The sequence below is a fragment of the Meles meles genome, chromosome 6 (assembly GCF_922984935.1).
Source record: "Meles meles chromosome 6, mMelMel3.1 paternal haplotype, whole genome shotgun sequence".
Taxonomy (NCBI): Eukaryota; Metazoa; Chordata; class Mammalia; order Carnivora; family Mustelidae; genus Meles; species Meles meles.
The window spans coordinates 142,123,580-142,145,953 of record NC_060071.1 but is presented as its reverse complement, the minus strand read 5'-3'; the positions used below and the strand labels follow the sequence as shown (position 1 = coordinate 142,145,953).

Below are 22,374 nucleotides of genomic sequence, written 5' to 3'. Positions count from 1 at the left end.
TCAAGTTTGAATTTTATAAAAATAATTCTTAAAAGGTTAAGAAAAACACGCATGTCTTATACATGCAATAAACAACATCCTTTCACTCCTGTGTCCTTGTAAAGTCACAGAAGGGGAGGGGGTCCCTCCTCCTCCAGGCATGGCAGTCAGAGTAAAAACGGAAGCAGTTCTTTGTAACCACACTGACCTTTTAGGGCTGCTTCCTCTTTTATAAACATATATTAAACGGCAGTTGCCTCAATATGTTCTTTGTCTTTTTCACTTTCTTCCCACTAGGAAAGTGGCTGCATCATCAGGAGAGTACTGGCTTAACCACTCTGATTAATTTGGGTTATTTAGTAGTCAAGACCGAGATGGTTCTCGGGATTAAGGAACGTGAAAATAGACTAGTGCAAGTCACAACTGCGTTTGTCAAATACTTAGTATAGTGTCCGATGCTGGTTTAAATGCTGGCGCCTTTATTAGGTCACTTAATCACTTAGGACAACCTAGGAGGTAGGGGTTGTTAGCCCCTCTTCCAAGTGCGGGAAGCCAGGGCACAGAGAGGGGTTCTGGAAATGAGCATCTGGTTAGCTGGAGGGCCTGGAATTCCAGCCCTCACAGAGGCTCCCGGGGCCACCCCCAGGCCTGAGCACTACACCACACTTGCCGAAGGGCAGCGAATGGAAGCAGCCCGGTGAGCCCAGTCCCCCTCCCTGATGGGCACCGCAGAAGTCCAAGACTGCTGGTGTCTGCCTTGGAGACTTGGTTCTCTCTCTTTTTTTTTTTTTTTTTAAAGATTTTATTTATTTATTTGACAGAGAGAGATCACAAGTAGATAGGCAGGCAGAGAGAGAGAGAGGGAAGCAGGCTCCCTGCTGAGCAGAGAGCCTGATGCGGGACTCGATCCCAGGACCCTGAGATCATGACTTGAGCCGAAGGCAGCAGCTTAACCCACTGAGCCACCCAGGCGCCCCAAGACTTGGTTCTCTTTTGAAGTGGAGCTGATTTCTAGCGATCTTTACTTGATTTATTTGTCTTCTTCACATTGCTCTTGCTCTAAGCCTAGCCCTTCTGAAGGATCTGACGGAGTCATGAAAATGTCTTTGCAGATACCCTAACCTAGACTTCGGGTGGAAAAAATCTATTGACAGCAAATCTTTCATCTCAATTGCTAACTCCTCTTCCACTGAAAATGATAATTACTGTAAGCACAGCACAATTGTAGTCCCTGAAAATGCTGCACGTCAAGGTGCTAATAGAACCTCCTCTCTAGAAAATCATGACCAAATGTCTGTGAACTGCAGGACGGTGTTCAGTGAGTCACCTGGTAAGCTCCAAATTGAAGTTTCAACAGATCTTACAGCAATTAATGGTCTTTCTTACAATAAAAATCTTGCCAACGGCAGTTATGATTTAGCTAACAGAGACTTTTGCCAAGGAAATCAGCTGAATTACTACAAGCAGGAAATACCTGTACAACCAACTACCTCATATCCCATTCAGAATTTATACAATTACGAGAACCAGCCCAAGCCCAGCGATGAATGTACTCTACTGAGTAATAAATACCTTGACGGAAATGCTCACAAATCTACCTCAGATGGAAGTCCCACGACGGCCGCGACGCCTGGTACTGCCGAAGCTGTTCGAGCGCTCAAGGACAGGATGGGCTCCGAGCAGAGCCCGTGTCCTGGGTACTCCTCGAGGACTCTTGGCCCCAATCCTGGACTTATTCTGCAGGCTTTGACCCTTTCCAATGCTAGTGATGGATTTAACCTGGAGCGGCTTGAAATGCTCGGTGACTCCTTTTTAAAGCATGCCATCACCACGTATCTCTTTTGCACTTACCCTGATGCTCATGAGGGCCGCCTTTCGTACATGAGAAGCAAAAAGGTAAGGATGTTTTTATCTGGGGCAGTTTGAGCAACTGGTCAGCTGCCTACGAGTGGCTTCGGGTGTTGGGTGGTTCTAGAGGATGAGGGATTGTGCAGGGCTTGTGGTGCACCCGCCCAGGGCTTGACCGTGATCTGGTTTTCACCGCTGCAGCACTGGGGTTCTGGGTGGGTGTTCGCTGATCTGCGTGTGGCTTACTTATTGGTAGGAATCCAGTTCCTACCATTTGGGAGAACCATTTGGGAGAATGTGTGTGCTTCCTGGGTCCTGAGCAGGGCGTAAGGAGATGCGTGGCACGGTCACTCCGGCAGCTCCTGCTTTAATTTCATCCAGTTCACCATTTACTCAGGACAGTGCCATCTCGGCTCACGGGGCGTACAGGCGTGGATGAAACACGGGTCTTGCATGGAGGAGCCCATCTTCAAGGTTTTGGAGCATGAGGAAGGGAAAGAGTAGCCCTCCCCTAGCTCGGTGACTCTGTGGGGTCAAGGCCGTGTGGCCAGAGCTCCGAGCAGGCGGTTGAGAGCCCGGAAGAAGGGTGTGTTCCGAAACCAGCGCGAGTTCAGATTTAAGGAGGACGCGCCACAAAGTTAGAATGTTCCCCCGATGCTGAGAGAGGTGGTACAGGTTCCCGTGCACCTGCTTGACAAATAGCTTCTAAAGCTGCTAATTGCCCTAAACACTCAGAAGGAAGGACTGTCGCTTGTGATCAGAAGGCGTTCATGGAAGAGGTGCGCTCGTGGTGTGTGAACACAGTGAAGGACCGGCAGAGCGTGTCAGCCCTCAGGGAGTAGACTGGAAGCGCCTGAGACGAGACCTAGAAGGCAGGCGGGTGACGCTCTGCTGGGGACGATCTTCAGTGCTGGGCGAAGGAGTTTGCACTCATGTTGAATGTTGCACCAGGGATTTTTTTCTTTTATTAGAGAGAGAGGTGGCGGGGAGGGAGGGAGAGAATGCCCAGCAGGCTCCCTTGCCCAGTGCTAAGCCCAGCGCAGGGCTCGATCTCACGACCCTGAGATCACAACCTGAGCCGAAATCAGCAGCCCGGCGCTCAGCTGCCTGAGCCAGCCAGGCGCCCCCTAAGGGACTCTTCATGCCCACGAGCTGGTAGCTGTAGAGGACGGCTCTGGGAGCGGCGTGCAGCCTGAGTGGAAGAGCAAAACCAAACGGAGCTGAGCGATCCGTTGGGCCTTCGAAGACGTCTAAGCCAGCGGAAAATGGGATAGTTCCAGAGTTGCGGCAGAAAGGGGAGGGTGGAGGTGAGTAGGAGTTCGGGGGAAGAGGAGTTGTGGCTCAGCTAAGTGCTTCCTTTTGGCAGACAGCGCTCTCGCCACCTCACGTACACTCATCGCCTCGTGTAGTTCTGTGTGCTCTCATTTAGTCTGTAGTCTTACAATCGCGTGTACTTACAGTAGTCCTGGCCCACGGATGAGGGTACTGGCGCAGGAGACATCAGCTTGCCCGAGGTCACCGGCACTACGCGTCGGAGCCCCGACGGTCTGGCTTTAGAGACCTCGCTCTACACCGTCACCCTCCCCTACGCCCCACGTCCGTCTCCCCCACCCCTGAAGGCCCTCTGCGACCCCAGACACTGGCCTGAGCATTTACAGCCCTTCTCAGCGAACCCCCGAGGGGTAGATAATGTGTCCCCATTTTGCAGAGGGGGAGAGTTTATTCGTTTAGAGAGTTTAATTAGTTTGTATAAGGTCGCCTGCCTAACCAGAGAGTCAGGGAGGTGTTGGAGGTGAGAGCCGGTCCCTTCGCCACCCTTCTCGCTGTCGGTGTGATTAGGGGCAGAGAGACCTGCCGGGGTGACCGTGTGTAACTGGGGGAACGGGGATGATGGCGGCACTCGTGGCGACAGAGGCACAAGTGTGGGAATAAGGGTCAGGTGTAGGGTTTTCAGACCTCATGGAAAGTAAAGTGGAATATTCAGTGAGATGTTCGGATAACTTGGAATTTAGGACCGAAGTCTGGTTTGGGGGAACGGTCTTTGTAAGGGTGATCATCAAAGCTGCCAGAGAGAATGCGATTCCCACAGGTGGTTGCAGGAAGGGAGGGTCAGAGACCGAGGAGGAGTAGGAAGCAGCATTGCCCTCTGTTCCGTAAGACAGGAATTCGCGTACGTTCCAGAAGTTCATCTGTTCATCTGCCGGGAAAGCCTTGACTCCTTACGTCCTGTAGGAGTCATTGCTGTTCCCTGAGCCTGGTCTTGAAGGACAGACTTTGCGTGCTCACTCCCCGGACACGTCCTGCGTCCTGACCAGGCCTGAGCCCCTAGCTGGTCCGCGTACAGGCTCCAGGCACGCACACCCCCACTTCGTTCCTCTCTCAGGGCTCTCCCTGCTGCCGCTTGTCCGGTTGTGCCCGTGTAGCATTGCAGCTCAGAGCGCTGAGCTCTTTCTTCCCGTTCCACCCCGGCCCCGTTCCGTCTGACTTTGACTGTGATGGCCACCTTCATCCTCTCTTGCCATCCACGATGCCACCTCCTTGTAGGCACAGGGATGCTGGCGTTGATCTGAGCTGTTCCATTTCCGATGGCGTGCTGTGCACGGTGCCGTGTGCAGACTACCTGTCCCCTCCCAGCTGAGTCATCCGCAGGGCCTGCTCCTCAGTTTTGCCAACGCTGTTCTCCCAGGGATGGCCAGCCAGGTGCCCCTCCCGGGGTGGGTGCCTGTAGTGGTATCAAGTTCCCCGGAAATGGGGCTCATGATACTTATATAAAAAGGAACTGAGTCGGGGCGCCTGGGTGGCTCAGTCCTTAAGCGGCCGCTTTCGGCTCAGGTCATGATCCCAGGGTCTTGGGATCCAATCCCACAGTGGCTCCCTGCTCAGCAGGAGGCCTGCTTCTCCCTCTCCCACTCTCCCTGCTGTGTTCCCTTTCTCACTGTGTCTCTCTCTGTCAAATAAATAAATAAATAAAATATTTTTTAAAAAAGGAACAAAGTTTATAGAAAATGAAAATGAGATTGACAGTTCTAGATCCTGGCTTCCAGGTTTTTACTAGATAGTTCTGGATAGAGAAGGTACGATTTGACTGAGCTACAGAGGACATCGAGTCCTTAGGAAAAACAGACCAGAGGGTAAGCAATGAAGCTATACCTTTTGCTGATTTAAAATGGTTGAACAAAATTGTCTTGATGTGCCATCCAAAACAAAGGAATGATATTTGAGAAAACATTACAATTAAAGTGATATTTGTGGCTTAGAGTCTAGGAGTGTAAAATTCTCTTGGCTCTCTCCAATGCCAGTTTCTACTTTATAGCTAGAGTTTGTGGCATTTCCCCCACTTTATTTCTTGAGAATGTTGTAACATCTAGACTTGTTACGTGGATTATTTTCTGTTCTCACAGTTCAGGGCGGCACTTTGCGTTTGCTCTCATCACGTTGTTTGCAGAAGCTTTAAATTGTATGAACCTTTTGTTCTGACTTTATGAGGAATTTGCCTATCAGTGTTCTCTGATCTGCTTCTGAAATCAGATTCTCATCTACCTATGCTGAAGGATATAGGAAGTATGGGTATATAATATTTGCCATCAAGAATAATTGATGACCGGTTGTAGTAACACGAAGAACGTTTAGCTAAAAGTATGTTTATTTGCCTGGTATAAATTTCAGCAGTGGTCATTTGCAGATAAGTATCTTATAAATTTTTTCTGCTAAAGGTCAGCAACTGTAATCTGTATCGTCTTGGAAAAAAGAAGGGACTGCCCAGCCGCATGGTGGTATCAATATTTGATCCCCCTGTGAATTGGCTTCCTCCTGGTTATGTAGTCAACCAAGACAAAAGTAACACAGATAAATGGGAAAAAGATGAAATGGTAAGTTTTTTGTAACTGGAAGCATTTATTTTTTAGTGAATGGGAGAATTTTGTGCTATTAATTTTTGTGTTCTCTTTCCATGGTGTATTTATAATGGAGTAGGTATTTGATATACTGAATCAATTCCTTTAAATAAACGGTCTCTTCATTGAATTTAGAAACAGTGTTGTGTGCTCGCTTCGGCAGCACATATACTGAATTTAGAAACAGTGTTGTAATTTTGATGGGGGTCAGTTATGTCATCATTTTTCAGAGGCAGAAGTATATATGATGTCGCGACTCAAAAACGAAAAAAAGCAAAGCTCCGTAACATTTCATTTTATTATTACATAAAACAATTCATCCTCCCTCGATCCTTAGCTCTGTTCAATGACTTTTCAATGAACCATGATCTCCAGTCTATGAAATAATTAATTTCAGTAAAGCCTTGCTTTACAGGTCAGGGTTTTCTCGGTTAGGACTCGGTCCTCTCTGGTGACTTTAAAACAAAAGAAAAGAAAGTAAGTCATAAAGGTTATAGTTTTCTGGAAATAGTTTAAATCTTGCCAGTGGCTTAAGGCCAGATAGTAGGTGCAGCGTCTTCATTTTGTCTTGTCTGGAAGGCCACCAGAGGGCACCTGGGAGGCCCTTGGAGCTGGAAAAGCCCTCTGTCCGGAGCCGGGTGGCTGGGAAACGCTAGCGCCACTCTCAGAGCTAAAGGCGATTTCTAGGCCACTTTCATTTTGTGGACATTTATTTTGCATCAGTGAGAGACTGGATCATTGTTACTTAATTTTTCCTTCAGGTCAACAGTGAGAACACGGATTCTTTTCACAGGTCACGCTTTCTAAATAGACAGGCTTCCGTGTCCTCTTTCTGGCTTGCCTGTGCTGGTTCTCCATCTCAAGTTTCCCTAGGTCTGCCGCTCTGCGCCCCGATTTTGATTTTTACCCCTTTATGGAGTACATTTTTAACTCATGCAGTGTTCGATGTTTTACAGAAATTGAACTGCTCCAGAAAAACATTAAGAGAATATATTAATACAGGCTGGGTTCGAAAAATTACATTTGCTATTAACTTAGAAATAGGTAGACGCTTAGAGGGAAGTGTATAGATTTTGAGGACTTTAGAGAAGATATTGCATATTTATGAAAAACATTCCAGTAGTAATTATTCTGCCTTGTAGTTTCATAATGTAATTGGCTTTTTAAAAAAATTAGCATAAAAGTGACATTGACAAGTCCTTCGGATTAAAAAAGAATTTAAAAAAATACAATAGAAATTTCTTACTTCCCCTTTCAGATGGTCTGGCACTTTGGTTTTGGGAATACATTAAACATACCATTCATGTTTTCACTTGGTAGTTTTATACGTACTGAAGTCGGCCCTTACATGGTATGGGAAGGAGCGGACTTGCATTCCCGTTCTGCTTGACTCACTCTTCAGCAGATAGGTTTAAGAGAAACTTTGCATACGAATGCCCAAGTGGTAATAAGTCAGGTTGAAAGTGGACTTGAACAGGAGGAAAGAATTTTATACCAGTATTTTTTTTCCTTTTCTTAGGCACTTGAAGTGTTCCCTGAGACCATTTAGTGAGGTAGAATCCCGCTATTTTGCAGGTAGAGAAACTGAAACCCAGAGGCATTAAAGAACTTTGTCCAAGATCACATAGCTTATTTGTGATAAAACCTACTCTTTTGTGCATGTGCGTGTGTGTACTGCCAATTTTACACTACGGTAGCATCTTACTAAAGATATATAAGGGTTTTTTTTTTTATTAAAAAATTATTCACTTTGATTTTTTTTTTTTAAATTGCTGTTGCCTTTTTAAATGTTAAGGACCAAACAGTAGTCTGAAACATCTCATGTTACACCTGGGAAGGTATAGGATTTTTAACAGGAAATAGTTCCTAGAGATCTGCCCCTGCAGTCTGTTTTCATGTTCTTGGAAAATTTTCTAAACATTTTTTCATTAAAAAACAACAACAACAAGCAAACCCGTAAAGGTACATAGTTACAGAGACATGGCTTGGTTCGCTGCTCTCCTTTACAAATATGCTATGCCTTTGGGTCTGGCTTAAAATGAAATGTTGCAGCGTTTTAAAAATACTTGACAAAGCTGGAAAACTTTTTTGTCAGGAAATCTCTGAAAGTTGTCCCTCTCAGAATTGAAGCACGCCCTCCTGCCTTTTTCTCCCCAAAGTATAAAGTTTTTTTTTCTTTTATTTCTTGTGCAACAGAAATTTGGCATCTTTTAGCATTGCAGAAAAGTTACATCATTACTGAATCCTCGCCCGTTATTAAGCTTGTCATTCACAAATAAGCTTTTGCCAAAGAAATTGGAATTAGCAAAGATCTTCTGACCGAAATTGGATTGTTGTGTTTCATGTTAGTCTACATTTTCTTCTTTTTTTGTCAGTTATGCTATAATCTGTTCCTCTGATGACTATAGCACAGTGGAGGGGAAAGCATAATTTCTCAGATTTGTAACTTAGTTCAGTGGTCACTAGTTTTCAAGTAGAGCAATCTAGTTTTACATAGTAGCAAATATACTTTGATTTGAAGTGGAAATGGGGACAAACCTTCAGCATGAAACCCTATTGCCTATTTTTAATATTTGACGGATTTTTAAGGTAATTTGTCTTTTTTTGTATTTATGCTCTTTATTGCCCAGATAATGCTTTTTCTGCATCTGGAATTTAATTTTATTAGTTTGAAAATCTTTTTGAAACATTTTAAAACTTTGTCAGCAAAATGGAAGACCTCTGTGATCAGCATGTGAGTGCTTTTACTGTGTGTCTGCTGGAGTAAGACTTCTTAGCTGAAGTTTTGCCTCGTGGACATTAATTTTAACTTTATGTCCATATTCAAAAATCCTTAACTTAAAGCTTCATATGGGATAAAGGTCATTTTATAACTTAGAGAATGAACATTCAAAGAACATGTTTTACTTTGTTTATATGATTAAATAACTTATTTTATGTTAATTGAAAACAAATGGCCATGATTTTAAAGTTGCCTTTTAGTATTTGTGGTTGTCATTTGAAATTATCCATAACCCTTGCTTTTATTGAGTTTCAAACCCTTTTAAAAACAGCAGCTATGTCTCCCCTCCTTCCCCATTCCTCCTCGTTTCAGACAAAAGACTGCATGTTGGCTAATGGCAAGCTGGACGAGGACTTCGAGGAGGAGGCCGAGGAGGAGGGGGCTCTGATGTGGAGGGCTCCAAAGGAGGATGCCGAGTACGAGGACGATTTCCTGGAGTATGATCAGGAACATATCAAATTCATAGATAACATGCTCATGGGATCAGGAGCTTTTGTAAAGAAAATCTCTCTCTCTCCTTTTTCAACCACTGATTCCGCATACGAATGGAAAATGCCCAAAAAGGCCTCCTTGGGTAGCATGCCCTTCTCATCAGATTTCGAGGACTTTGACTATAGCTCTTGGGATGCAATGTGCTATCTGGATCCTAGCAAAGCTGTGGAAGAGGACGACTTTGTGGTGGGGTTCTGGAATCCATCGGAAGAAAACTGCGGCGTTGACGCGGGGAAGCAGTCCATTTCGTACGACTTGCACACTGAGCAATGTATCGCGGACAAGAGCATAGCGGACTGCGTGGAGGCCCTGCTGGGCTGCTACTTAACCAGCTGCGGCGAGCGCGCTGCTCAGCTCTTCCTCTGCTCGCTGGGGCTCAAGGTGCTCCCGGTGATTAGAAGGACTGGTCGGGAGAAGGCCCTGGGCCCGCCTCGGGAGAATTCCAGCAGCCAACAAAAGAACCTTTCAGGGAGCCGCGCTCCTGCCTCTGCGGCCGGCTCCCGCTCCTCCGTGTTGAGAGACCTGGAGTATGGGTGTTTGAAGATCCCCCCGAGATGCATGTTTGATCACCCCGATGCAGATAAAACACTGAATCACCTCATATCGGGTTTCGAAAATTTCGAAAAGAAAATCAACTACAGATTCAAGAATAAGGCTTACCTTCTACAGGCTTTTACCCACGCCTCCTACCACTACAACACCATTACCGGTAAGGAGCCCCCGGCCGAACTGCGCTGCTCAGAAGCTGTGAGCTCTTGTTAACTGCACTCTTTCTGCCGTGTGTGTGTGTGTGTGTGTGTGTGTGTGTGTGTGTGTGTGTGTGCGCGCGCGTGTGTGCATGTGTCTGCATGGGGAAGAGGGCCGGCCCATGCATGTGCAGACTTGGTGCTTCGGATGGCCGGTGGAGCGGGGAACAAGAGAAGAACGAGGGCGGCTTTATTTCCCTCTTCCTCTGGGAGCACTCCCAGCTCCTCGCCGCTGATCGCTGCCAGTGTGGCCGCCGGACCTGCTCGCAGGGAGGTCATTTCACGTGCCACACGCTTGGAGAAATCGGGGCCTTCCTACTTTGTTGTGCTTTTCCCATTTTTGTCCTTCCCCGGCGACTTTCTGATGCCTGTTCAGCTCTGTTTATGGTTCTTGATTTCGTATATTCTGGATGTATTTCCACGTCCTTTTATCATTCTTCCCAAACTAAAAGGCCCCTCTCTTAAGGTCATTTTAAATGTAAAGGAGTGTGGGCTCAGAGAAGCTTCGGGGGAAGGTGTGGGCGCCCTGGCTTGAGCTCTGCTGCCACCTTCCACTAGGAGCCATCCTGCAGGGTCTCTCCCGCTTTACCTAGCGGCGGCCAGTCCAGAGATGCGAACTGCGGTCAGCTTCGGCTTATGAAAAGCCTGGTTATTTTTTTCTCTACCAGAGTAGTGCTGGGTACTGCCGAGTACCCGAGTACCGAGTACTGCCGAGTAAGTGCTCGAGTCTAGAACACCAAAGCAGAGTATAGAGTGTGTAAGGAAAACAAGAAAGGTTAAGACGATCACAAAAGCGTGAAACTGAAATGTGGAAACCGGTCTGGCGCTGGGCTAGAAGGGCTGGTGGCCCGGTGCTCCTTCCCTTTGTTTCTCCTTCCTCCCTCTGCTGAGTGGTGCCCCTGCCTCGGCGCTCTGGGTGTCCCGGACGCCCCACTCCGGCTGTCCCTGCCCCAGCCTCCTGGCCTGAACGGGCTCTGCTTGGCTGGGTGAGGAGCTGGGGTGCTGGCCGGCTTGGGGCGCCTTCCCCCCAGCTCACCCGTGCTGGCCCAGGTCTGCGCATGGCGACGGCTCTCCTTTCCCAGGCGGTGGTTGGTGTCATGTCAGCATGTCTCACTCATGTGGGCAGGAGGGTTTTCTGGTACTTACTGGGCGGGTGGCGAGGCACGGTGGCCCCAGTGCACTCTCGCTAGTGGTGGGGGCGGGGTGCGAGGGCAGAGTGCAGGGTGCATGGGGTGCACGGGATGTACTGGGGCAGAGTGTGGGGTCGCGTGCAGCGAAAGGCCCCTGACGGCCGGCGCGTGAGTGAGGCTGCGGCTTCGGCAGTACCCAGCACCCGCTCGGCCAGCTCCGTGCCCGCGGGAAGGGCCTGACCTGATGAGGCCCCCGGCCAGTGTCTTGTCTGCAGGAGCAGTAGCCTCTGGACCATGGAAGGATTTTATGACCCCAATTCATAGATAAGAAACAGGAAGTGTGACATGTCACATGGGTTGTCACTGAAGAATACAGGCAAAAACGAAGCCTGGTGGCATTCTAGGGGGTGGGGGTGGTTCTGGGGCCAGACCTCACGGTGGGTTCCCATGTGCGAAGAGTGGGGTTGGCGCGCGCTGACGCCTGCGCCCTGGGCCGCCCGCAGATTGTTACCAGCGCCTGGAGTTCCTGGGAGATGCGATTCTGGACTACCTCATTACCAAGCACCTTTACGAAGACCCGCGGCAGCACTCCCCGGGCGTCCTGACCGACCTGCGGTCCGCGCTGGTCAACAACACCATCTTCGCGTCGCTGGCGGTCAAGTACGACTACCACAAGTATTTCAAAGCCGTTTCCCCCGAGCTCTTCCACGTCATCGACGACTTTGTGCAATTCCAGCTGGAGAAGAACGAGATGCAGGGCATGGACTCCGAGGTGCGTGCCGCCCGGGATGCGGCCGGTGCGGGGGCCGCCGTTTCTTTCCTCCGGTTTGGGGTGGGGGTGGGGACATGGGCTGGCTCTCCAGGTGGGCCCTTTAAGAACTTGACTGCCCCCGCCATGGTGCGTGTGGTCCTTCCAGGGGAGAGAGGGGGCCAGAGGCTGTCGGCTCTTTTCTGCTCCTGATGCCTGGTCAGTCCCCGGAAAAGTCCTGCCAGCCCCTGCCAGCCCCCGCCGGTTCCGTGGCACTTGAACCTCAGGGAGGGCTCCGTGTGGTTTATTCTGCCTTTCTTTCTGTTGAAATGGGTGAGAAAACAGTCCCTGGTACCATCTCAGGTAAGTCTCAGAAATGTATTTTCTGTTCTACTTGAAAATAGGAAAATCTCATTTAAAAACCAACCTTCTAAAATTTTAACCATTGGAATTTGAGAGGCTTCTGTGGTAAGTTCAGCCAAAGGTTCTTTGGTGATGGAGCTAATTTTAATGTGTTTGTGAGCTATTTTGAAGTTTTGTAGTGAAGAATTTCCCTTAGATCTCCCCTCTCCTCTGATCCTTCGCTGCCATCCATCTGCATACCCGCATACCCAGGAGAGCCCTCTCCCTCCCGTTTTCCCCGTTCTGATGGCCTTGTCTTCTGTGTAGATGTCTTATAAGGGGTCAGAGAATTTATTCTTAATTCTGGTGGCTGTTTTAATTCCTCTTTGTTTAATTTGTACTTTGCTTTATGTATTTATTTTTTTAAATTGCACCAAACGGTGGCTGGGGACTAGTGCCTTTCCTTGGCTTGCTGTGAGAGAAATTAGAAAGTGTCCTTCCCTGTAAGCAGTACAGAGCATGTGCCGAAGGGGGATCCACTTTCCCCTGGGTGTCCTCCTCCAAGGTTAACGGTCTGAGTCAGAGGACAGCTAGCAGGGAGACCAGGAATTAGAGCCGTCTCATATGTACTCTAGCTATTTCTGCTCTTACTCCTCTGAAATGTTTAAGCTTAGAATTTGAGGAATTAGCTGAAATTAGATTTAAGTTCTCTTTTGATGACAGCGGGACATGCTGGTTCTGTTAATTTTTGTTCATTCTTTTCCTTTCTTTTGTTTATATAAACATATGTATTAGAAGTTACAGAAACTGATTGGAAATGACAGTGTCTGGCTTTTCTAAGGTACTGTTGAATCTTAAGCAAGTCTCTCCACCTCTCTGGGTCTCAGTTTCTTCATCTGTGAAAGGAAAGAATTCGATAAGTTTTAAAATTCTTTTCTACCTCAAAACTGTGATGTATGAACAAGAAGTGTCTTTTTTCCCTTGTAGCCAGCATTACAAGTGTTTTATATAGAGCTCTGTGTGGCTAAACAATCCATTTAGAATTTTTTTTTTTAACTCCCAATGCCCTCTTCTCTTTTTTTTCTCTTCCACAAGTACTTTGTGTTTATTTTAGAAAATACAAATAAGCAAAAAGAAAATTAAAGTTATGCAAATATACTACCTTGGATATAACCAAAATGAACATTCTGTAGTGTTTTATTGCTAATGTATATAAACATAAGTATCCATAAAACAGAATTATATTATGCGTAGTATACCGTAATGTGTTTTTTTTCACTTAATATTCTGAGGACAACTTTCTTTGTATTCTCTGGCGTTTTGACTTTCAGTGGCTGCACTTTCGTCAATAATATATGGCTATGATGGAAAGTATTTAAATAGTCCTTTGTGGCTAGGTATTTACATTGTTTAATAAACATGGGTGTGGGAAATATATTCAGTACATGCTTAAGATAGACTCCCAAAGGTGGGATTGTTGCTTCAAAGAATTAGGAACTTTTAAAAGGCATTTGACACATATCTAAGTTTTGTATTACATTACATTATTTATTATTACATTATATATGTAACATTATTTCACATATTACATGTTTACATTATATACATATATACAACATATGCTCTATATTACATTATTACTGTATTTTGCATACCTCCTGTGTGTCAGGTACTCTCCTACAGTCAGTGTGTATGAAGGGGTTTCATAAAAAGGGAACTTGGAGGCACCTCTTGTCCGGCAGAGTTTCCCTGGGAAGATGCGGCCGTTTGTACTTGGCAGAGCAATGCGTGCACCACAGTCCGTGGCGCACGAGTTAGGATTCAGTCGAATCCTGCCAAGCCGCTGGGGGGTAGAACTGTTTTAAGATGCGGTTCTTTGATTATGAGTGGATTTGAAATTTTTTTCATATATTTATTAACTATTTCTAATTTCGTGTGGTTTTTGTTCTCATTTGGAAGGACTCTTTTTCCCCTTTGCTGAGTGTAGAGCAATAATACTAACAGGGGAAGGTGTTTTTTGATCCCTTGAGAAATTGGGGAAAAAATTTTATTTCATTTTTTTTGGATAAGATGTTTATGAAGAACCTATTACAGTGTGGTAGGTGATGGCCATAAGGTATTGTTACCCTTGTTAAAGGGTTAATAAAAGTCCGAGCCAAGAAAAAAAACCCAGCATCGTGGGATGCCTTTAAAGGTGGTATTGTTGCTTACAAATCGGTTTTCTCTATGTCAATAGCTTCGGAGGTCTGAGGAGGACGAAGAGAAGGAGGAGGACATCGAAGTTCCAAAGGCCATGGGGGACATTTTTGAGTCACTTGCCGGTGCCATTTACATGGATAGCGGGATGTCCCTGGAGATGGTGTGGCAGGTGTACTACCCAATGATGCGGCCGCTGATAGGTACTGTTTGCTCCCTTCGAAAGAAGCCGTCATATTGAAAAACAACTATAAGGATATTATTCACATGACTTTTCTTTTGATTACAGAAAAATTTTCTGCAAACGTGCCCCGTTCCCCTGTGCGAGAATTGCTTGAAATGGAACCAGAAACTGCCAAATTTAGGTAAGCAAATCCGCGCATGGAAAAAATTAAGTTCCTTAAAAACAAGAGGGGAAAGAGTTGTCAAAGATGCCATCAACTAATGATTCTGAGAAATATTTACACTAGGGCACGCACTCTGCACTCTCCGTTTGTAGTCGGATTGGCTTTCCCTTCTGCTTTGATAGAGTAAGGCCAGGTTAGAGAAGAGACTTGGCCGGTCTGCCGCGGCCACGCCGCTGTGTAATGTGCGTTTCCTTTGTGTGCCGGCAGCTTCTAGCCGGCCCTCTGCCTCCAAGCGCGAGCTCCGTCCTGATTGACAATAATAATAAATACTTCTGACTTCGGATTCAAGCTGTTTGGCTTTTTTACAGCCCGGCGGAGAGGACGTATGACGGCAAGGTCAGAGTCACGGTGGAAGTGGTGGGGAAGGGGAAGTTTAAAGGCGTCGGCCGGAGCTACAGGATCGCCAAGTCTGCAGCAGCAAGAAGAGCCCTACGCAGCCTCAAAGCCAATCAACCTCAGGTTCCCAACAGCTGAAACCCCTTTTTACAACGAAAAAAAAAACAAAAACAAAACACAAAAAGCAGAATTAAGGGGAAAAACTATTTAAATTGAGAAGGATGGTTTCAAGTCTATAGTGAGGGGAATGAATCGAAGGCAGAATTTAAAGTTTGTTTGATAACAAGATAGATTACAGAATAAAACATTTAACATATGTATAAAAATTTTGGAACTAATTGTAGTTTTAGTTTTTTGCGCAAACACAATCTTGTCTTCTTTCCTCACTTCTGCTTTGTTTAAATCACGAGAGTGCTTTAACGATGACATTTAGCAAGTGTTCAAGAGAACTATTGACAGTTATTTAGCTTTGCTTTGTTTTGGGGTTTTGTTTTAGTTTTTTAGTTTCATTTCTGTCTGCTCTGCTTAGCGTTAGGAGGCCAAGGAGGTTACCGCTAAGACAGCCCCTGGATTCCGGGGAGCGCCCTCCCCTGCTCAGCGTGGGCGCCGGTCCCACCGTGGCCGCTGCGCCCAGGAGACCAGTGCGGCTTGCGAGAGGAGAAGCGTGCCCGCACCGTCTTTTCTTTCCAGTTCTGTTGCGTGAGAGGATGTCTCCCGGTTGCCATTGCACTTGAGAGAGTAAGGGACAGGTTTTTAATGAACGCTGGCTGGCATGTTGGTGAATCAGGTCTTCGTTTTCTCATGCCACATAGTCTTGCATACAAAAGGTTCTTGCCTTAAAAGTAAAACCCTCATGGATGTTCTTTAATTTCTGATCTTTTTGGAACAAACTATTTTACATTCCCTTCCTTCTATTATGCATTTAGATGTTGAGCTAGAGCGGTATTTGCAACTCACTAGTGTAGTCGTGAGGTAGTTTATTACAGGATTATGTTAGAGTTCCTGTCATATGTGTCCTGAAGGCATTTTGAAAACCAGAATATTATATATGTAGTCTATGGATTTTTTAAAGCACCGTAATAAAAATCTTTGGCTAAATACCCAATTTTGCTAAAAACCTCCTGCCAGGTCGTTCCACTGATGGAGATTGTTCGTGGCAGTTCCGCCCGGTAGGCTGTTGCTCTAACAAGATAAACTCTAGACATATCACACCTAAACTATGCTGCAGATTTTATAACCGATTGGTTACTTATTTAAAGAAGCAAAACAGAGCACCTTTACCCTTAGTCTTGTCACTTGAGTGTCTCACTGTACTTGTCACACTGTTGCGTGCGTTCTTCACCTACCAAAGCCGCACCGCTAATGCCGTGGGAGTGTAGCGTTTGCGACAGACTGCCGTCATCGCGACACGCCTGCGATTGAGCTCAGTAATGGAGGGAAACAAGCTCATGATTTCCATCTTTGGAAGAGAGAAAAAAAAAAAGACATTTGTAGGCATTTGCCGAAGTTTCTTTCGTTAGACTTGTAGGCACTCTTCACCTAAATACCTCAGTTCTTCTTTTCTTTTGCATGCGTTTTCCCCCTGTTTGGTGCTATGTTTATGTATTATGCTTGAAATTTTAATTTTTTTTTTGCACTGTAACTATAATACCTCTTAATTTACCTTTTTAAAAGCTGTGGGTCGGTCTTGCACTCCCACCAACATGCCAGTAGAGGTTTGCTGCAATTTGCCCCATTAATTATGCTTGAAGTTTAAGCAAGCCGAGCAGAGGTGTCTCGTGTTTTCCAGCACATGGTTCTGAACTCGACGCTTCATGTAATGCTGCATTTTTCGTTTTCGGTTATAGCTGAATACTGTACTTCTTGCTTTACCTGCACCCCCCGCCCCCAGAGAAACACCTCTGCACGCGTGCACAGAGAAAACCGTCAGCTCCACTTTCTAAGGAGACCCGAGTGAAGGGGATGTTAAGCTTCTCCAACATTATTTGTTGTCTCCAAACTTACATTTAAATTGCGATCTAAATTATTAAATGAGTTTTCGAGCAAATTGATTTGGGTAGACTCATTTTAAAAATATTTCTGATTGGGAACCTTCGATTTCTTTCTTTCGTTCTTTCTTTAAAAAAAAAAAAAACAAAACAAAAACACAACCTCAGCGTAAGATCTCCTAGCAAGTTAAAACCAAGCAATTCTTGAATTATATTAACTGTAAACATGTACAATTAACAAGTAAGGCTGGATGTGAATTTTACTCGCGAGGGTGATTTGTGATCAAGTTAGATTGCAAATCTCTTCTTAATTTATAAACTACCTGATGCCAGGAGCTTAGGGCTTTGCATTATGTCTAATGCACTAATCCCAGTATTAAGGGATTCTCTCGCCTCCTGGCACCAAAACCAGATTGTTTCACAGTTACAATTCCCGTTGGGAGAAAAATGCCTCAATATATTTTGTAACTTTAAGAAGAGTATTTTTTGTTAATACGAAAAAGTTCAGACTCGGATAAGATTAGGTCATAACATTCTCAGGGGTTCAGATTTCCTGCTACCGTTCAAAATGTTTTATCAATGGCAAACTTTAGCTATTTCATTTTTTTTTGTTGTTGGAGAAAGATCGCTAATTTTAATTTGTGACTCGCACTTGGACACATTCTGTGATCCCCTGGTTGCTAAGTTAAAAAATAAAAACTCTGAGACATACGAGATGGTTATGAACGCTTTCGTGCTGCTGATTTTTGATGCTGTAGAGTTCCCCCAGTCTAGCTTCTTGAAATGTTTTGCATCCATTAACTAAGGAAGAAAATCACTCTGTGTGGCCCCCCTCTCTGGCCCCGTGTGGGTCATCCTTTTGTTCCTGTGACTGCAACGTGAGACCGAATGCAATACGGAGGCCCGCTGGTGGGAGGTGTGGTGGTGGCGTGGGCGCGTGTGCGCAGGACTGGGGAAGTGTGTCTTGAAGAAGCACCTCCGGAGTTCCTTGTGATGATTGTGTGGAGGTTAATCGGCATGAACCTTCGTTGTAAAGATTTTTGATTTCTTTTAGAATACACTTTCAGTAGTCCTAACTATGCTGCGTTGTGTAACAGCTTTGTCCCGCTTTGTTCTGTTCGTGTAGCACAGATAAGCATTGCACTTGGTACCCTGCTTTACCTCATTTCAAGGAAAATATGCTTAACGGAGACGGAAAAAAATGTGGTTTGGCCTCGCTGCTGTTTTGATTTACCGGATTTGAAAGAGATAATTATAATGCCTGCAATGTGTCATATCCTTGCACAACTTAAATAGGTCATTTTTGTCTGTGGCATTTTTTTACTGTTTGTGAAAGTATGACAAAGATGTGTTAACCGAACTCTTAATTATGTTTTTTTAAATGTTTTGTTACTGTTTTTTTTCTTTCTTTTCCGTCATGTGAAGTGATTAAATTTAGAATGACCTCTAACACTCCTGTAATGATCTCTTAAACTACTAATAGTTTAACGTTCTTCGTAATAGCTTGCCCTCAGAACGATCAGACTTCCCTCCCTGACTAGCGAGGCCCCGGGCTGCTCGGCGGCTCATAAAGACGGCCCTTTGCCCAGCACCACGCCCTTCTAGGTCGTTCCCAGTCTGATGGAGACTGGGCCGCCCAGAGTGCCCCATACCCAGCCCTGCCATGGTGCTGTCTAAGGGCCCGGCTGATGGCAATCTCTCCGTCTTCCTCTCGCAGGGTATTTAATCCACACAGGACCTAAGCCGCCAATCTGAGACCTGGGTATCTCTATTGAAACCGCATCTGAGAGTCCGTCCGAGCCCTCGCCCAGCTCATGTTCCCGGCGGTCCACCTAGATGGTCGGTTTAATTGCATTTCAGTAGATATATTTTTTCAACCACTGATTACTTTTCAGGAATTTAATTATTTCCAAATAAATTTCTTTATTTTATTTTGTACATGAAAAGCTTTTAAGATATGTTTAAGACCAAGCGTATTAAAGCGAATTTACCAATTGTTGGTGCCGCCAGGAGTTATCTCACGGGAGCTTGCATTGAGACGAGTGTTGTGGTTTCCACTAGCAGTGAAGATGGTCTTTCAGAACTAACTTGTAAATATATTGCAACCATTAAGTGTTTGGGTTTTTTTTTTTTTTTTCCTGGTCCATTTTTCTTTGGACACCCACCACCGAGAATTAAATTTTCTAGATGCGCTCCGAATTCACTGCATCAGCAGGTTACCCAGCAAAAACGCAGAGGTGAACAGCGAGTAAACTTTCTGGCTTTTCTGCTGTAAATAGAATGAAGGAAAATGACTAAAATCAAGGAAAACTCACATAATTTGATTGACAGTAGCCGACTTGCCATCACATGCCGCAGCTGTTCTAAGGAACGTACTGTAACCCGTCCCTCCAGTAACTGTGCTGCGGGACCGTGCCGCCTGCACCTTACGGGCCCCGAACTTCAGTTGTTTGTTTTGTAATAATTGTAGCAGAGTCAAGCGCCAATAAAGTTATGGTCTGTTCATTCCGTGTCCTTCTATCTTTTTCTCTTCCCATTTTGGTTCTGTTCAAGAGGGTGGTAACACCGAAATGGTTGTAGCAGACAGGATCTTTCACGTGTTCTGGCTCCATGGTCGTGTGAAAATGCCCATTTTAATACGATAAAAGTTTTGCTGACCGAGTTCTCCTTCACGTTTACTGACAGAGTTGTACAGTAGTGGTTGCCTTTTTCTTTTTAAGATTTAAATAATGAGTGCGTTTTTCTGAAATTTTGCCACATTGACTGATGCGTTCCAGGTCCTGGATTATACACGAGATATTTGACACATTCTTTAAGTGAATTTGGTTATTCTAAGATTAAGTGGACAGAATGTTCAGCTTCCAGGTTTTTAGGATGTATTCCTGATACTGTTGGTTAAGCAAGAATTCTGTCTCCCAAGATTTGACCCAGTCTTCTTGTGACTTAGTAAACTGAGGACCAATAGGAAGGACTTGGCTGTAGGAACAAGATGGTTAGTAATAAGTCTCTTAGAAGGAGAAAAAAATTCGTAGTTTTCTTCTGTTCCAAGTCCAGATTAATCCCTTCCTTTTCCTCCCTTCCAACTTCTCTAAACTAAAGGAGAAAAAGTCTGTGTATTTGAATGCTGAGGAATTTGGTGCAGCACCACAGGCTTGAGCGTGCTGGCGTTACGGCCCAGAAGTCACTGGATAGCGTGGGCCGTGTGTCGGTACCACAGCGCTTTCCTGCCACCGTGCCCCTGCCCTCCCCTGGCCGGCGACAGGGAACGCAGCCGGGCCAGGCAGATCAGCTTGCAGGTCATGATGGGCGTGAAAAGAATCCAGATGGAAGCGAAGTGTTTTCTTTTTAACAGATCCATAAGCAGAACACAATGCATGCTTTTAGATGGGATGGAAGATGCTGGGTCACGACCGGCCAGGTTGAGAACAGACTTGGGGTCCTTGCGAAGATGCTGGGAGCAAGGGCGTGCACTTGTGGTAGCTGGGCAAGCCACTAGCTCACTTTTTAAGCTGCTCGCAAGGCAACGTGGGGAGAACCCTTCGATCTTTTTTTTCTCTTTTTGTTTGGTGGTCAGTTAGATATAAAACTTAACATTTCGGCCATTTTTCAGCGTACAGTTTAGTAGCATTAAACACGTCCATGTTACGCAGGCGGCCATCCCCACTGTCCGTCCCCAGAACTTTTTCTTCATCCCAGACTGCACCTTTGCATCTGCGAAACACTCACTTCCCTCGCCTTCCTCCCCGAGCTCCTGCCCGCCACTGTTCTGCTTTCGGTCTCCGTGAATGCCACGACTCGAGGTGCTTTGATAGAAGTAAAATCACGCAGTATTTGTCCCTTGGCATCTGACTGACTGATTTCACTCCAGGCCCATCCATACTGAAGCAGCTGTCGGAATTTCCTTCCTTCCTCAGGCTGAGTCGTACTCCAGCATACGTGTATGCCGCGTTCTGTTTGCCCATTGAGCCGCCGGTGGAGGCCTGGGTTGCTTCCCCCTTCTGGCCTTGTGACAAGCGTTGCTTTGAATATTACTATACACATACCTGCTCGAATGCCTCCTGTCAGGTCGGCTGCAGTGTCCGTATCCAGAAGCGGACTTGCGGGATCGTACAGGAATGCTGTCTGGGGCTTTTGGAGGAGCCGCAACCTGCTTTCCAGCCTTCTGCTCCGTTGGACGTGCTGCTCGGCGGTGGAATGGGTTCTGGTTTCTCCACAGCCTCACTGACACTTGTTTCAGTGTCTTGGTTTTCTGTCATTTCTATGCGAAGGGGTAAGAGGTGGCATCTCGTAGTTTTGATTTGCCTTTTCCTAATTATCAGTGACACGGAGCATCTTTTCATGTGCTTCTTGGCCATCGTATGTCTTCTTTGGAGAAACGTCCCTTCAGGTCCTTTGTCAACTTTTGAAGGTTTTTTTGTTTTGTTTTGTTTTTTGGGAGGGGGGTTGTTTGTTTTTTTTGGTGGTGTTGAGTTGTGAGAGTTCCCTGTGTATATTGGATATTAAGCCCTTTTGCCAGATTTGTGATTTGCAAGTATATTCTTCCTTCCTGTGGGTTGCCTTTCACTCTGTTGAAACATTCTGAGTTGCAAAATATGTTGACTTCAAGGACAGGGCTTGTGGGCCCATGATAATCAGCCAAGGGTTATTGAACATGAACTTGGTGCCTGATTGTTGCCGAATGTCGTACACATTTTATGCCACTTACTCCTCGCCACAAGTATGGAAATGGTATGGAAGTGGACTCCTTGTGGAGGCTCATACTGAGAACCGGAGTCAGCCTGCCTGATTTCCAGCACTGTGTGACATTGGGTAAGTCATTAGCCACTCTTGGCCTCATGTCCCTGCCTCTGCAGGGATGAACAGCGTCATTCAGATTCAGTGACAGTTCATGTACAGTGCTGGGCACAGTGCCCCGCATGTCATGGGCCCATAATAAACGCTAATTGTTACTGCTGCGATCCCGCTTTTCAGATGAGGAAAATGAGGCACAGAGTAGTGAAATTCGCCTCCCTCAGGGGGTGCACCTTGCCCATTTCAGGTCGATAGACATGGTCTTCCCTATAAACCCAAGTCTGCAGCTTTTCGAGAGGCCTTTTTAGGTGGTGGGGACCCTGCCTAAAAACTATCCTGGCGCTCCCCACCTCCTCTACTCACCCAACACTACTCACCCTTGCAGACGCAGCCGGGCACCTAGCCCGCGGGACGCCTTCTTCCCACCACCTTGCAGCCCGTGTCCACCCTTTGGTCCCCGCCACTTCTCCCTGTGTCTGTGAGCTGCTGGAATGCAGCCACCACCCCGTGGCCCAGGTCCCAAAAGCTTCTGGACTACAGTGGATACTGCTCTCAGTTCGGGGCTGTGCTGTTCTGGGTCTGCCGTCGTCGACGATTCTCCGGAGACAGACGAGGTGCGGGATCAGGAGGGAAGTGGGCATGGGGAGTGGAGCCAGCACCATCCGGGGTCCGGGGGGACATCCCTGCTTTTTACCA

At 46.1% G+C, this 22,374-nt stretch overlaps 1 protein-coding gene across 4 annotated transcripts in view; it reads left to right on the top strand.

Annotated features, from left to right (window-relative positions):
* DICER1 (dicer 1, ribonuclease III) overlaps positions 1–19,392 on the top strand; it is a 73,030-nt gene extending 53,638 nt beyond the window's left edge. For all 4 annotated transcript variants that reach the window (XM_046007666.1, XM_046007667.1, XM_046007664.1 and 1 more), the window contains 7 exons: positions 1,092–1,875; positions 5,541–5,696; positions 8,815–9,703; positions 11,374–11,642; positions 14,197–14,359; positions 14,446–14,521; positions 14,872–19,392. In XM_046007666.1, coding sequence (XP_045863622.1) covers positions 1,092–1,875; positions 5,541–5,696; positions 8,815–9,703; positions 11,374–11,642; positions 14,197–14,359; positions 14,446–14,521; positions 14,872–15,037 — 2,503 coding nt within the window. In that variant the 3' untranslated portion in view covers positions 15,038–19,392. The remainder of the gene's footprint in view (positions 1–1,091; positions 1,876–5,540; positions 5,697–8,814; positions 9,704–11,373; positions 11,643–14,196; positions 14,360–14,445; positions 14,522–14,871) is intronic.
* The last annotated feature ends 2,982 nt before the right edge of the window (positions 19,393–22,374 follow it).